Raw genomic sequence first — 14,408 nt, forward strand, 5'->3', positions numbered from 1 at the left:
TGAAGTTTGTATTGTGGTTTGTGCTTTTAAATTTAAGAATATTAAATCGTTAATATTTTGTTAAAAAAACGTGTTATATAGTTTTATAATATAAGATAATATATTGTCATATCGATCATATTCATTGTTGTATTATGCATTTATAGTTTTTATTCTGAATTGTTTATATTGTTATAGTTCATAAACAATAAGTCTTTCAGTTCCGTAATCGTCGTGTATTGGGGGTAAATTTGAACGTCGTTTGGTCAGAAATTTTGTAAACATTCCAAATCTGATGGTCGAGGACTAGCATCATAATATTTCGTTTTCAAACGATCAGGTCCAGGCCTACACCGTGTTTGCCGACGATGCGTTTGACTGTAGTTGTGGAACGTCGCAGTGACCGGACGGCCAGCGCAATAATTAATAAACGACGGGACTGGACTGATAAATAGTTATAATTATCAATTAACACGGTTTGGCTGTTTGAGCGATTGAGTCACACACTCACACCGCTCGCATCACATGATCACATCGGCCGTTATATTAATACGTAGGTCGGTAGGTCCGACTGATCCGAGTATTCTGGTCGACACTCGGTCACCGGTCACTCGGTAGTCGGTAGACGAGTAGGACGAGTAGGTGTCGGTGACGGACGACGGTCGAATCGCCAGTTCGTAATTTCGTATACGCTCGCAACGGCCGGGGGGGGCGGGTGGAGGGGGGGTATAGTCGCCGTCACTCGCATTTTGATTTCGGTACCAGTGGCGCGACAATATTACAAGTTGCAGCGCCGTGTTACGTTGGCAACACTTGCGGACCCGCGTCTGCGGTAATTTTTGTTTTTTTAGTTTTGGCAGTCGCCAATTGACAAACCGCGCGCCAACGTCGTCTGTCCGAGCGAGGGACACTTCCGCCATCTATAATCTACGGTGAGTGGTGACTGGCGGTGTTGGGTGCCCCGTCCGCGTTCACTGTCGTACGACCGAGTGTCTCACTCACTCACTCACTCGCGGTCAGTGGCTCGTCACAGTAATAGTGTACGTTATTTGCGGGACCGCAGCCGACGTTTTGAATTTCTGGTGGTGTCTCCGTGGACTCACTCACTCGTCTTGCGTTCCACAGTGGTCTTGCGATCTTGTCCCAGTTTCAATATCGCGTAGGCCGTGCGTCAGAGAGGTCGTCGTGCGCTGTCGCGTGTCGTCGTTTTTCTGCCGGTGTTCGCCTAGCGAAAATAAAACACAGTAATGATGAACAGCCAACACTTCTAATAATAATAATAATAATAAAAAATAATAATACTACTAATAATTGATAAATAATAATAACTATATTGTTCAACACCGCAATTATTAGTGGTTTGTAGCATTTAAGACTTTAAGAGGCGAGGAGGGGAAGTCGGCGATCCCGATGATCTATATTGTTTTGTACCATTTTAATAACTTATAATAGCAACGCTCCGTTGTAATTACTCGTTATTACTTATTATAATAGTTGTTTACTGTTTATGTCGACTGTTCCCTGATCCCTCGACTGGTCGTAGCGCGCTCACCCGTGTTGTTTTTGACTTGGCGCTCAACAGAAATTTTTTTTTTAATTTACCATACCCCCTCCCGTTTTGAAACCATGCCTACATAGTGCTGCCTACTGACCACCACCGTTTTGAACATAATTTGTTTTCGCAGTACAGTACGCCAGTACACGAAACTTCATGACGGCGTCACATACACTACTGTGAACGTTGTCGTCTGTTTGATCATTATTTTGTTATATAGCGTATTGTTTATCACTTAAGAGTTTTAAATACCGGATACTTTTATCGTTGTACCAACTAGTATCTTCTCTGAGGAAAAAAAATCATTTTTTTTTTTGTCTTAAAAATCACAGACTAAAAAAACGTGTATTACTATAAATAATTTCGTTTTGTTACCGACCAGGTCGTAAGGTGTCAAACGAACGACACTTACCTACGTCAGAATGCTGTCGAACGTCAATCGTTTCTCATCGGCCTCGCTAAAAGGATTTCAAAGGTAAAAATACTTTCAAATATACTACCTACTTACTTACTTTTAATTAGTGGGGTTGGGAATTTAAAATAGGTCTTACTTACAAATATTGATGGTCTGAGGCATTGGTTAGAAACGTTGTTAGTATGTTTATATATTATATTATACGTCGTTTTACACGAATCCTTTATTCTACTACATAGTAGGACGATGTTCACTTTATAAAATTTAATTCTCAGGTCGTTTATTCGTCGGATTATTTTGTGTAAATGATAAAAATATTTACTCTCGTAATCTATTTAGTGATCTAAAAACGTATACTAGGCTATAGTATTTGTTTTTTAATGTACTGTATTATTTTATATAATCAATGGCTATAGACATCATTATCAATAAAAACTAAATTACTTATTTTTTGTTGTATCAACTTAAAACTTTCATAGTCGGTTAGAGCTTCTATACCCTTTTTTAATTTTACATATTACTTCAATTCAATAAATTTTTTAAAAATAAATATTTTACATTTAAAGTGTCAACTATTGTTTATTATTATTTATTAATAAAGAGTTGAGAGTGCTTGAGAATTAATTGTCAATGTTGCCTAGGGTCATGGTTTTTAAATACATTTTGCAACTGGTTACATAACCACTATTATTATGTAAATAAATAATTAAGATAGTAATATATTCATTTTTTCTGGTTGATATACATTTAAATTTGTCATTATGCTTCTAAAATGTGTATTAAATTATCAAATTAATTTTATTGTTGATAATAATTTACATCTTGGTAAATAATTTTTTTTTGCTATGTAAAATAAAAAAGTTTTCAATGGTTTTCATTATATTACCTAAGATTTGACTAGATTTGTGGTATAATTGGAATGTTAAATAGAATGTTTAAATACTGGCAAACTTTCCAATTCTATAACCATAAATAAAAATCAAGATATCATTGAAAATGGATCTCATATGATTTTTACAATTATTGACTTAACCTTAACTGTTTCATTTAAGTAATTGTGTTGAATATGTATTAATACTTATAAATAATTTATTAAATAGTTCAAATAAAACAATGATAATCTGATAAAATGTTTTAAAATTATTTTGGTGGCTATTTTACTCGTTTTAAATATCTATTTAAAACATAAATATATAAACACTAGTTGACGCATGATTAACCTTGACCAGTATTTTTAACTGAAGACATTAATAACATTGACTAAAATAGATTGATAAATTAATATTTAATAATAAATCAAAAATTAAATATCCATGGAATATTTACTTCCATGTTTTGCATACTAAGTTGTCAAATATACTTTACCACATGAGATACTCAAGTTTATTATCTGAATATATTATAATATTTAATCTACCTACTAAATATTTATAATTTGGAAGTAGTTTAATTTATTATTTTATGTTTAGTTTGTGTTGCCGAAGCATTGGATCTCTTTCACTGCCGAAAATTAAGGATTTTAATGTAGAAAATGAACCACTTTTAGGTAAGCAAATGTAAGTTATATTAGTTAATAACTTTCTTCCTGATAAATTTTACCCAATTAAAACAAATATTTATGTTTTGCATAAAGTAAAAAATAATATGTAGATTAAAGTGCAATATACCAAAAATTCTGGATCTATTAGAAAAAGTATTTATCAATCAATTATAATAATCATTAAATGATTTTTTAATTGAGGTCAAAGTAGCATGGAATTAAGAACTTAATCTAAAAAATATATAGTAATAATTAAATAGGTTATTGAAGTTATTATGATAATAAATTATTTAAAATCAGTCTAATATTTTCTTGTATTAATTTACTTTCAATTTATTAAATTAAATAAGGTAATGTCTACAAATATTTGTTTAACATTTTTTGTATTGTTCTTAATATTATTTCTTAATTTTTTTTCTCAATATAAAAAATTGTTATAGTAATTCTAAGTTTCAAACATAATATTTATTTTTAGTCGATTATTATTAACTATGTTATAATACTTAAATATTTTTTTAGAATACTTACCTGGGAGCAAAGAACGAAAAGAAATTGAAGCTGAATTAAAACGCTTGTCTAATAATGTGGAAGATGTACCTATTATCATTGGTAATGAAAAATTCAAGACTAAAGATGTTAGATATCAAGTTATGGTAAGACATTTTGAGTTATTGTATAGTAATATTTATTATACACCCATATATTTAATTGTAACAATAGATATTATAATATAAACTGTATTACAGATAAATACATTTATTTTAAATTACATTTGAATATGGTTAAATCAAAATATGATTCATTTTAAACTACAATATGTAATATATGTATCTTATGTAGTGTATTGTTTTCAACCAAATATTTTTTTTTTATTTGAAGGTTTCTTATTCTATCATTTTTATCTGTTATTTATTCTTGTATATATTTGGAGTTATCATTCATAAACAGTTAATCTTATCTTTAATAACTTAGATTTATGAAGATGTTTAGTTGATGAGATTAACAAAAAAAAAATATTAGATTTTTAATGTACTTATTCTAATGATATGACATTTGATTTTAGCCTCACAATCACGGCAAGAAAATCGCTAAATTTTACTATGCATCATCAGTAAGTATTCAGATCAATTGTTAAATTATTATGTCCAGTTTAAATTAAAATTTGTTATTTCAAAAGGATTTAGTGACAAAAGCAATTAAAGTTGCTACTGAAGCTCAAACAAAATGGGATACTGTACCTTTGGAAGAAAAAATAAGCATTTGGCTTAAAGCTGCAGATTTAATGGCAACCAAATATAGAATGAAATTGAATGCAGCTACTATGCTTGGTCAGTCAAAAACAGTTATCCAAGCTGAAATTGATGCAGCAGCTGAATTAATAGATTTTATCAAGTTTGTCAAAAGTGTGAATAAATAATTGTTGAAAATGATATAATTAATAGTAATCAAATTATAGATTAAATGCATTTTTTGCTAAAGAATTGACAAAATACCAACCAATTAGTGAAAATAAAAAAGTCACGTTAAATAGTTTGCGTTATAGAGGTCTTGATGGTTTTGTTGCTGCTGTGTCTCCTTTTAATTTTACAGCAATTGGTGGGAATTTAGCATACACTCCTGCTTTAATGGTAATTGATTTTTATGTAATTTGTTTTATTTTATTTATTAGTGGTTTTATTTTTTAGGGATGTTCTGTTTTATGGAAACCATCAGATACAGCTTTGTTATCAAACTGGGTGATTTATGAAATAATGACTGAAGCAGGAGTTCCAGCTGGCGTAGTTAATTTTATCCCAGCAGATGGTCCTGTATTTGGTGATACTATTACTGCATCGCCACATTTATCGGGTATCAACTTTACTGGATCTGTTCCGTAAGAAATTTTATATAGACTTATAAATCTTAAATAATCTATTTAAATTCTATTAAATTTATGCTACAGTTTTTAATTTAGGAGTTTTATTTAATATTTAGATATTGTAAAGAATACAGTAAGGTTTTTAACATATAAGTTAAATATACATTTATAACTCAATCTACTAAAAATATATTTATATTTTCTTTAATTAACTAAATAAAAATAGTATCCTTTTTATTAATTTTAATTAATGAGTATTAAAATATTGCGTTTAATTTAATGTTTAAAAAATAATTTCAAATGCAAAATATAATTGATTGATTAGTTTTTGTCTTCTTTGGGAAAGATCACACGATTGTTTAAAACTTAGTAATTGCTTAAATCAGTAATAAATAATAATTAACATGCTGATTATCTTATGTTTTTCATTTTTTTATAAAGGTACGGTTTCCCTGCAGCGTCAACAGAGGAACAGCGTGGCATCATGACGCCTAGTATGTCCGGACTGGTAGTTGACACTAGACACCATGTCACAACGTAGCATGGAAATTGTACCTTAATATTGTGTAATTCATGAATAACACATTGCCTAGATGTTTTTATTGTTTCATATAATTCTTTTTACACATGCATTTAATGTTTATCTAATCTTAAAATAACACATTCAACTATAAGATCTATCTATGCCTTGATTAAGTTTTGAAAAAAATGTGAAATCACAAATTGAAAGTGAAATTCAAATCATAGTTTACCATTAAAACCCCCCTAAAATACTATTATGATTATAGTAGTATGTTTAAATTAAGATTTTTTTTATAAAACCACAAAAGTTGATTTGATTGAGTGTTATTGACTGATATTATATGGGTTATAGAAATTTTTTGTTTCATTTATATTTAATTTTGTATATCTTGATTTAGTTATGATAATTTTTTTTTAGGACATTTAATCGACTATGGACTCAAGTTGGAAAAAATATAAATAGTTATGTTAACTTTCCAAGATTGATTGGAGAGTGTGGAGGTAAGAATTATCATTTTGTACATCCGTCAGCAGATGTGACATCTGTCATTAACGGCACTATTCGATCTTCATTTGAATATTGTGGTCAGAAGTGTTCAGCCTGTTCCAGACTATATGTCCCTGAATCATTATGGCCTAAAGTAATATTGTTATTTATGATAATTCTTGTTATATTTAATTTAAATGGTTTTTTTTTTTTTATTAATAGATTAAAGAAGGACTACTAGAACTACGTAATAAGTTGAAAATTGGTGATGTTAATGAATTTGATTCTTTTGCTTCTGCAGTTATTGATGATAAAGCTTTTAATCGTATCATTGGATATATTGAACATGCAAAGAAATCTCCTAATTTGGAAATAATTGGTGGAGGACAGTATGACAACAGGTAATTAAATATAATATTTATAATATATATATATATATTCCTATATTTAAATTTTAAAATTTTACTATTGTATACATTGTATAATAATATAATTTTTTTTAAATTCAGTAAAGGATACTTTATACAGCCAACTATAGTGGAAACGAAGGATCCTTTAGATAAAATTATGACAGAAGAAATCTTTGGGCCTCTTTTGACTGTTTATGTTTATAAAGATTCAGAAGTTGATAAAACTGTTGATCTCGTTATTAGTTCTACACCTTATGCATTGACTGGAGCTGTATTTGCTCAGGATAAGTAAGAAATTCAAATAGAAAAAATATATAGTTATTTACTATTTTATTTTTATTTTTACAGAAACTTTTTAAAAAAATCTCTTGAAACATTAAAATACTCAGCTGGTAATTTTTACCTTAATGATAAGTCTACAGGTTCTGTAGTGGGACAACAACCATTTGGCGGAAGCAGAATGTCAGGTAATTTGAAATAGTTTTAAATTGTATTATGGGTTGTTTACTTAAATGTTATAACTTATAAGTCATAATAAAAATAAGTGTAGTTAATTTATTTGTTTTCTTTAGTTCATGATAAAATGAATTTAGGATTTGTATTTTTTACTTTCTGTTTCAATACTAAGATTATTCTGTAACATAATTGTATCATTAAATTTGAATTTCTTCCACTGTATATTTTTGAATTTATTTATAGTTATGGAACCCATAATCCTAAATAAATATTTTAAACTACTATCTAAATGTTATTTTTCCCATTAAATGCTTAATTTCCACAATACTCTTACCATAAAGGTGTGTAATTTTCAAAGTATTTTATTCATTGAAAGTATGGTTATCTCTATTGGGTTTATATTAGGCTTTGATTGATTAATTTTTGCCTTATCATTCAAAAACATGAATAGGATTTTCTCTACTATTTACAATTTTGCCATTTTATATTTTGTTTTATTGTGCTTAATAGTGTTTTTTTCTTATATTTTTAATAGAAATATTTATATATATATATTTTTTAAAAATATTATTTGATCATTTTTACCGCATGGTATCTAAGAAATAAACATTTTTTTTTTTTGAAAAATTTAATGGTATCTCTCATTGTTTGGTTAATTCTAGAGACATATTATCTTTTAACTAATAATACAACTAAAACAATAAACATAGTTTTTAAATAATTTAGTTTTGAATTTCTGTTTAACTTTCCATTATACTTTTCATTGCATGATATAACGGTTGATATAGAAAAAATTGAGATTCATCTGATGTATAATAAATAATTATACAATATTTATTTATTAAATGTAAACTATTAGCAATTTAATTGATTGAATAGTATATATTAATTTTCTTATTGTATTTTCTTGATTTAAAAAAAATTGTTACTATAAATAATTTTATTTTTTAGGTACAAACGACAAAGCTGGTGGTCCCCATTATGTTCTACGATGGACCTCACCTCAATCTGTTAAAGAAACATTTGTACCATTGACTGAATGGAAATATCCTTACATGGGTTAATAACATTGGTTAAAACAAGATCTAGTGTTTTGCTATAGGTTTATTAGAACAATTGCAAAACTGTGATATTGATTGAATCCAATAATACTAAAATACCTAAATGATTAAATAAAATAGAAAAAAGAAGCAATTCCTTTATATTTTATAGAGTAAATACTATTTAAAGTTGATAAAAATAACTGAAAGAATCTCATTTTTTAAATTAAAAGTATGAGAGATTTGATTTAAAATTATTTTTAATTTATTATTTTTTTTCCATCTTATTGGTATTAATTTTATTTCCTACTGTAACCTTGATATATCCACTTTTTGAACCCACTGGCTATGTCTGTAATTCAACTACTACTAGAGTTTTGATAGTTTAAGTGAACTAAATTTTGAAATGTAAATAGTGATGTTCATCACTGTATTATATTGGTTGATATTAATCAAATAAATTTATACTTAATTATTATGTCTGTTTACATAAAACTCTATAATTTATGTTTGGCTATTAATTTAGTGATGATAAATGTTCTAATAATGTGTTACTTGTATTACAAAACAAAAAAAAGAATATTTGTAATTCGAGAATAAATTTTTCTGTATCATTGAAATAGTTTTTTAGTACTATACTTAAGCCATATTCAAATTATTAGAGTTACTCAACTTTCAAGATTTTATTTTTGTCTAATTAAAAATGTTGTTGTATGATGTAAATATGAGAGGTTTTTTACAGTGTATACGCACTCATAATTATGTGTTATGTAATAAAATCGAGCAAATAAAATTGAAATTAGAACTATTTGTTATTGTAAATAGAATGATGGTAACAAATTACGCATTGGTTACAAAAATTATATTAATATATATTATATATATATATTTTTTTTTTTTTAAAGTATAACATCATTTTTTAAATATGTGACAGCACTCTGAATATCTATATTTTATTTTATTCCACCTGTTAGCTATTGCATTTTAATTTTAGAGAATTACAAAATATTTATCTTATTATTTTTTACATTCAATAATAAATTATAGACCTATTTTATTACGCCCGGGTCGGTTATCATAGTAATTTGGTTGTCTCGATAGGTTTTTTTTTTTATTATCATTAAAATCTAATGAATTCTAGTGATCAACTCATGTTTTTTATGTATAGATTTTAAAAACCTATTATTTTTCAAATAAAATGTGGCTGTATTATTAAATTTATGTTTTTGTGACTTTTGTGATTAATGATAAATTGGGTTCTAAAATTATAGAAATTAAGATTAATAAAATATATAATAAGAAAACATTATTCAATATATAAAAAAAATTAAAAATCATATTTATTATTTGTTATTCAAAATAACTGATATTAATAGAATATGCAAAATTGTTGGATAAAAAAAATATATCGTGGTGTTACTGTTAAGGTGTCAAGCTATAACAATAATAGAATTATCAATAAACAATTTTATAGTGGATAAATTGTTGGATATGGTTTGTGAGAAAAAGAAAATACCTATTTTATTTAAATAATTGTGTAAGTACATATTTAGAAAATAAAATGAATAGGTATATACAGATTTTTTTTAATTGTCAGAATATGCAAATCTATTTTTAACTATTTTATATTTTTGTTTTTTAACAGGTCATTGTATAGAATGAATAAATATTCATCGAGAGTACCCATGGAAGTAAATATGCAGTTTCTAAAAATTTTTAGTTTTAATGATTACTTATCGTTAGACTGTTATAATATTTTCATAATAAATTTGTAGTTATATAATATATATATATACCAATAGTGTTGCTATATCATGTCAACATTTCAAAATGCGTAGTCTCAATACTTAATTTCAGTCAATGTGTTAAGGATCCACTAATCCCTTAGTGAAGAGATTATTTTTTTTATCAGTAATCTATTTTTTCAGTAGGTACATTTTACTCCCGACAATTGTATGTGAGAAGTATGGGAAATTGATGCCGAAGTTCTAGAAATATGGTATGGCAAAATAGAATGTTAATACCTACGCTGAGACAGGATCCAATATTCAAGTAAAGCTCAGTATCTTATCTAGATTTTTTCAGTCTATTATATTTCCAAAATATATTATCTTATCAAAGAAATATATACCTATGTATAAGTACCTATTTTTTTATAGGTAGATCATAAAATTTAAAGGCATAAAGATTTCATTTTAAATTTATAAGATGTTGGTCCTCGATATTTAGAATTTGTACTTTAAGTTTTTTAGATGCCTTCATTGTCACTAAATGTTGGTTGGTTAAAAAGTAAATGTAAATAAAATAATTATCAAAAACTTTAAAACTAATAATAAAAGAAAAAAAATCGGGAGTATAGTTAAGTGTACCGTCGCATAATAAATCACGGTACTATGCCCATGAAAAGAACGTCATAATTAAAAGTAAAACGTGGGGTTGAGTACAAAAACAGAGGTAAAATCGTGTGCTACACTATTGAAAACACGTAATGTATAGACTTTCATGAAATTAGAATAGAAACTTTTTTTCAATTATTCATAGATAGTATAGGTTGATACTGTTGATAGACACCAATATAAACGAGACGTTTTATTCAAATCATTTGATGTAGCTTTGAAGCTTTATTTGCTTGATGCGATCAACAAAAGCATTTTTAAAATTATATAAAGTGTTACAGTTGTTTTATACAAAATTGTAACTATTTACAATAAATTGTAACACTTCCAATAGGATATAAGTATCATTGGGCTCAAATGATTCGGATACTGCCACAAACTTATTCGTTATTGCCATAGCACCGATGTCTATTTTGTTAACATCACCGTTTTATAAAAGTGCCTATAGTATCCATGCTGTATTGTATGTATTTTATTTTTTCATCCTTTTTAAATTACTTATATTGATTCACGTTATATGAATACTTGCAATTAACGAAACGGTTATGTATTTTTTGAAATCTTAGTATAAGTAAGTTCTAAAAACACTTAAATATAAATTATAATTTTTAATGATACCATTTTTCTGGAATCGCATAACATATTAATTTGTATCATGACGTACGATATTTCAATATTAAAATTTTGATTAAACGGCGTTAAAGATAGGCTATTTCGCTACAACACTGTCGTAAATTAAATATTTACCCGATATCTTACAAAAGTCTATTGTGTTTTTCTTTTTTTGCAGCGTGTATCAATATATAACCACTAGGTTTTGATTTTCCATAATTTATGATGATAACCAATTTTTTGTGCTAACCGTAATCTATACTTATGACTATATATGTATTTTTTGACTTTATTTATGGTTTGGACATACATGAAAAAAAGTGTAGACATTCAATGACGACACTTTATAAGATTAGATTAGGATTGATTATAATTTAGGATAGAATAATGTCGGAATAGAGAGTAGATATTAGTGAATTTGAGTGATATGTCAATCGAGAGTAGAATCTTTTATACTGGATTTTGACAATTTCTTCTATATGTATTTATTTTTGGATTTACATGAAGAGTGTGATTGGAGACTTAGAATATTTTGGACATATTTTGTGATTATACAAAGATATATAGACCGGAATGTTTGAATTTAATTTATGTTTAATTTTTTGGCCGAACCTCATAGTTGTACGCCGGATGTCCATATAGGAGTTAATAGAGTTTCATAGTAGGTATTCAATATAAACGGTGTCTATACTATAATTCAATTATTTGTCGATTGATCAAGCCATACACAAATAGACAAATAAAAAAAAAAACGAGTTAATGATAGTTTTTTTGATACCGAATCACAGTGTGATAGCATAAAACAAACAACATAAATCTTTTCATACGTCTATATAATTGTATTTTGATAATATTCGCCAAAATCACGAAAAAAAAAAAATAGCACGTTTTCATTAAAAACTAATGATTTTACTTACCGTATTACTAATAGTAGTCAAATAAATTATCAAAAAAAAAAAAAAAAAACATGCATAAATTATAATTAGTAGTAATAACGTAGGCTGATATAGATTGCCTTCGCTCATAACCGTTTTTCGTGTGCAATATAACCCTTCATTGAATTTAAATTTAACACAACCACTACAGCATCTAATCAACGATTAAGTACATTGAACGTTCAACGTCTACTGATATTTTACTGTACAGAAGAAAACTAATTTTGTATTTAGTATTACATTTGCCATCGATCCACTCAACACGTTTTCAAAGTTTTCAGTTTAATAATTGGTGAACGCCGTACAGCTATCTATACCCCTAAAATAGTCGTCCACATCATATAGAATGTCACGAGGCAAAAGCTCTTTGGTTATTTAATAATAATATGTTAAAGACCTAATAAACATTTTAGCACGATATAAACATACCAGGTAAACTATGTGTTTATTAAAACATAATAATATTTTATTGAAATATTTTACATAAAACTTTTATTGTTGTCATACAATACATTATTAGAGTGGCCCGGTGTGGCGCTGTGGTTGGCCTTAGTCATTAAAGTATTTTGAGGTCAAGCATCGGCCGGCATCGCTAGCTCTCGGATGGGTGACCGTCATCCGAGTTGTTAGTGACAAATTCATGTCGCACACACACACGTGTTCCAACCCTACTAAATAAGCCTTAAAAAAAAATTTTATACTTCAAAAAAAAAAAACCTACTATTCTTGTCTACAGTTAATGGGCCTAGTTGCCGAACTTAAATAAGATCAATAAAAAAAAAAAATAAATAAATAAATATAAATATTACTAATTTAATATAACCTTATATTAGGGCGGTACTCGTGTAATGTGTAATAAATCATATAATTTGTAAAATATTTAAATCAGTAAATCAGTATTACGATTGTCATCGTTTCTGGCTTGCTAGCCAAGTTTTTAATGTACACTATTACAATGAGATAAATATATATATATATATATAATTTTATAATAAAAGTGTATACTCAACACGTTAACACATACTATATACACGAAACATATATAAAATTAAACTAATCTACAATTATTGCCATAATATTATATTGTATTATTATAATAAATTATTATACATAAAATATAAGTATGGCTATATTTACAACTATATAATAATGATATGAGGTGTTTTAAAATTGTTCTGTAAACTCATGTTGGATAAACGTTAAGAAACATCGAGTTTATAAGTAAAGTTTGTAGAATATCCTACTATAGAGGTGAATACGTCATGACTCATTTGGGTGGGTCTCAAAAAACTATAGCTGAATGAAAAAGGCCCGTCAAACACTTTTGTGGAAATATTAAATCTCTCTACAGTTTACACAATATCCCTATAGTTACTCTGTTAAGACTTCCGTTATTATTTATAATTAAAATTATTACATTTATTTTATAGTATTTTGTGTATGCGAACAAAAGACCATTAGTACCTACAAAATAAAGTAACGATAAAATATTTACATACATTATGTGCAATACACGGCATAACAGAGTGCGTGTCATCATCTTAATCCTGCACGCGTTAATTCCATTTATTTTTTAAAGTAATCTTAAACTTGAGTAAGAAATTAAAATTACTTCTTTATCTATTTTAATTATGTACCTTTATAGTTTATAATTTTCAATATGAATCATACTAAAATTTGCTTAAAATTTGGATATTCATTAGTCATAACTAAAGTTAGGATGTTGATGACTTTTGCATTTTTTTTCCTTTTATTTTGTACAATGCTATCCTTGCTAAAAATTTGTTTCATGTTCCTTTGATGCAGAATATTCTAATTTTATTTTGCATTTTTTGCATTTTTAGCTATAAATGCATTTTTTTTTGTTTTTAACGTCATTTTTTTAACATTTTAAGTCATTTTTTCATCTTTTAGGGAATTTTTTGTACTTTTTATACAAAGTGGGGCATTTTTCACAAATTATAGATTTTAAGGCAAATGTTACACAAAATATGTTACGCAAATATTTTTAATATAATTTTTTTTTATTTATGTTTTACTTCTTAATTTATTTTTAATATTGAAATTTATTTATAAATTATTTAAATGCTTCTACTATTACACCCATTATTATACCCATATCTCTAATAAAAATTATTATTTATAAATAAATTTTTTCACTTACTTAATTAGTATTTTAGATAACTTTTAAGGTCATTTTTTG

The 14,408-nt window shown here is 27.0% G+C and overlaps 1 protein-coding gene across 3 annotated transcripts; it reads left to right on the forward strand.

Annotated features, from left to right (window-relative positions):
* The first annotated feature begins 832 nt into the window (after window positions 1-832).
* LOC112593317 (delta-1-pyrroline-5-carboxylate dehydrogenase, mitochondrial) lies at window positions 833-8,440 on the forward strand. Of its 3 annotated transcripts, none has more exons than XM_025337701.1 (13): window positions 833-911; window positions 1,917-2,009; window positions 3,419-3,495; window positions 4,009-4,142; window positions 4,553-4,600; window positions 4,667-4,881; window positions 4,946-5,117; window positions 5,175-5,362; window positions 6,288-6,510; window positions 6,579-6,757; window positions 6,866-7,054; window positions 7,115-7,233; window positions 8,174-8,440. In XM_025337701.1, exons 2-13 carry the CDS (start codon window positions 1,957-1,959, stop codon window positions 8,284-8,286), a joined length of 1,710 nt encoding a protein of 569 aa, XP_025193486.1. In that variant the 5' UTR covers window positions 833-911; window positions 1,917-1,956; the 3' UTR covers window positions 8,287-8,440. The 3 variants fall into 3 exon arrangements, with proteins under 3 accessions (XP_025193486.1, XP_025193485.1, XP_025193487.1); XM_025337700.1 differs by lacking the exon at window positions 833-911 and adding an exon at window positions 932-1,223; XM_025337702.1 differs by lacking the exons at window positions 833-911; window positions 1,917-2,009 and having other exon boundaries at window positions 3,418-3,505.
* The last annotated feature ends 5,968 nt before the right edge of the window (window positions 8,441-14,408 follow it).

Source organism: Melanaphis sacchari, unplaced genomic scaffold, assembly GCF_002803265.2.
Source record: "Melanaphis sacchari strain LSU unplaced genomic scaffold, SCAv2.0 Contig1_pilon_pilon, whole genome shotgun sequence".
NCBI classification, from domain to species: domain Eukaryota; kingdom Metazoa; phylum Arthropoda; class Insecta; order Hemiptera; family Aphididae; genus Melanaphis; species Melanaphis sacchari.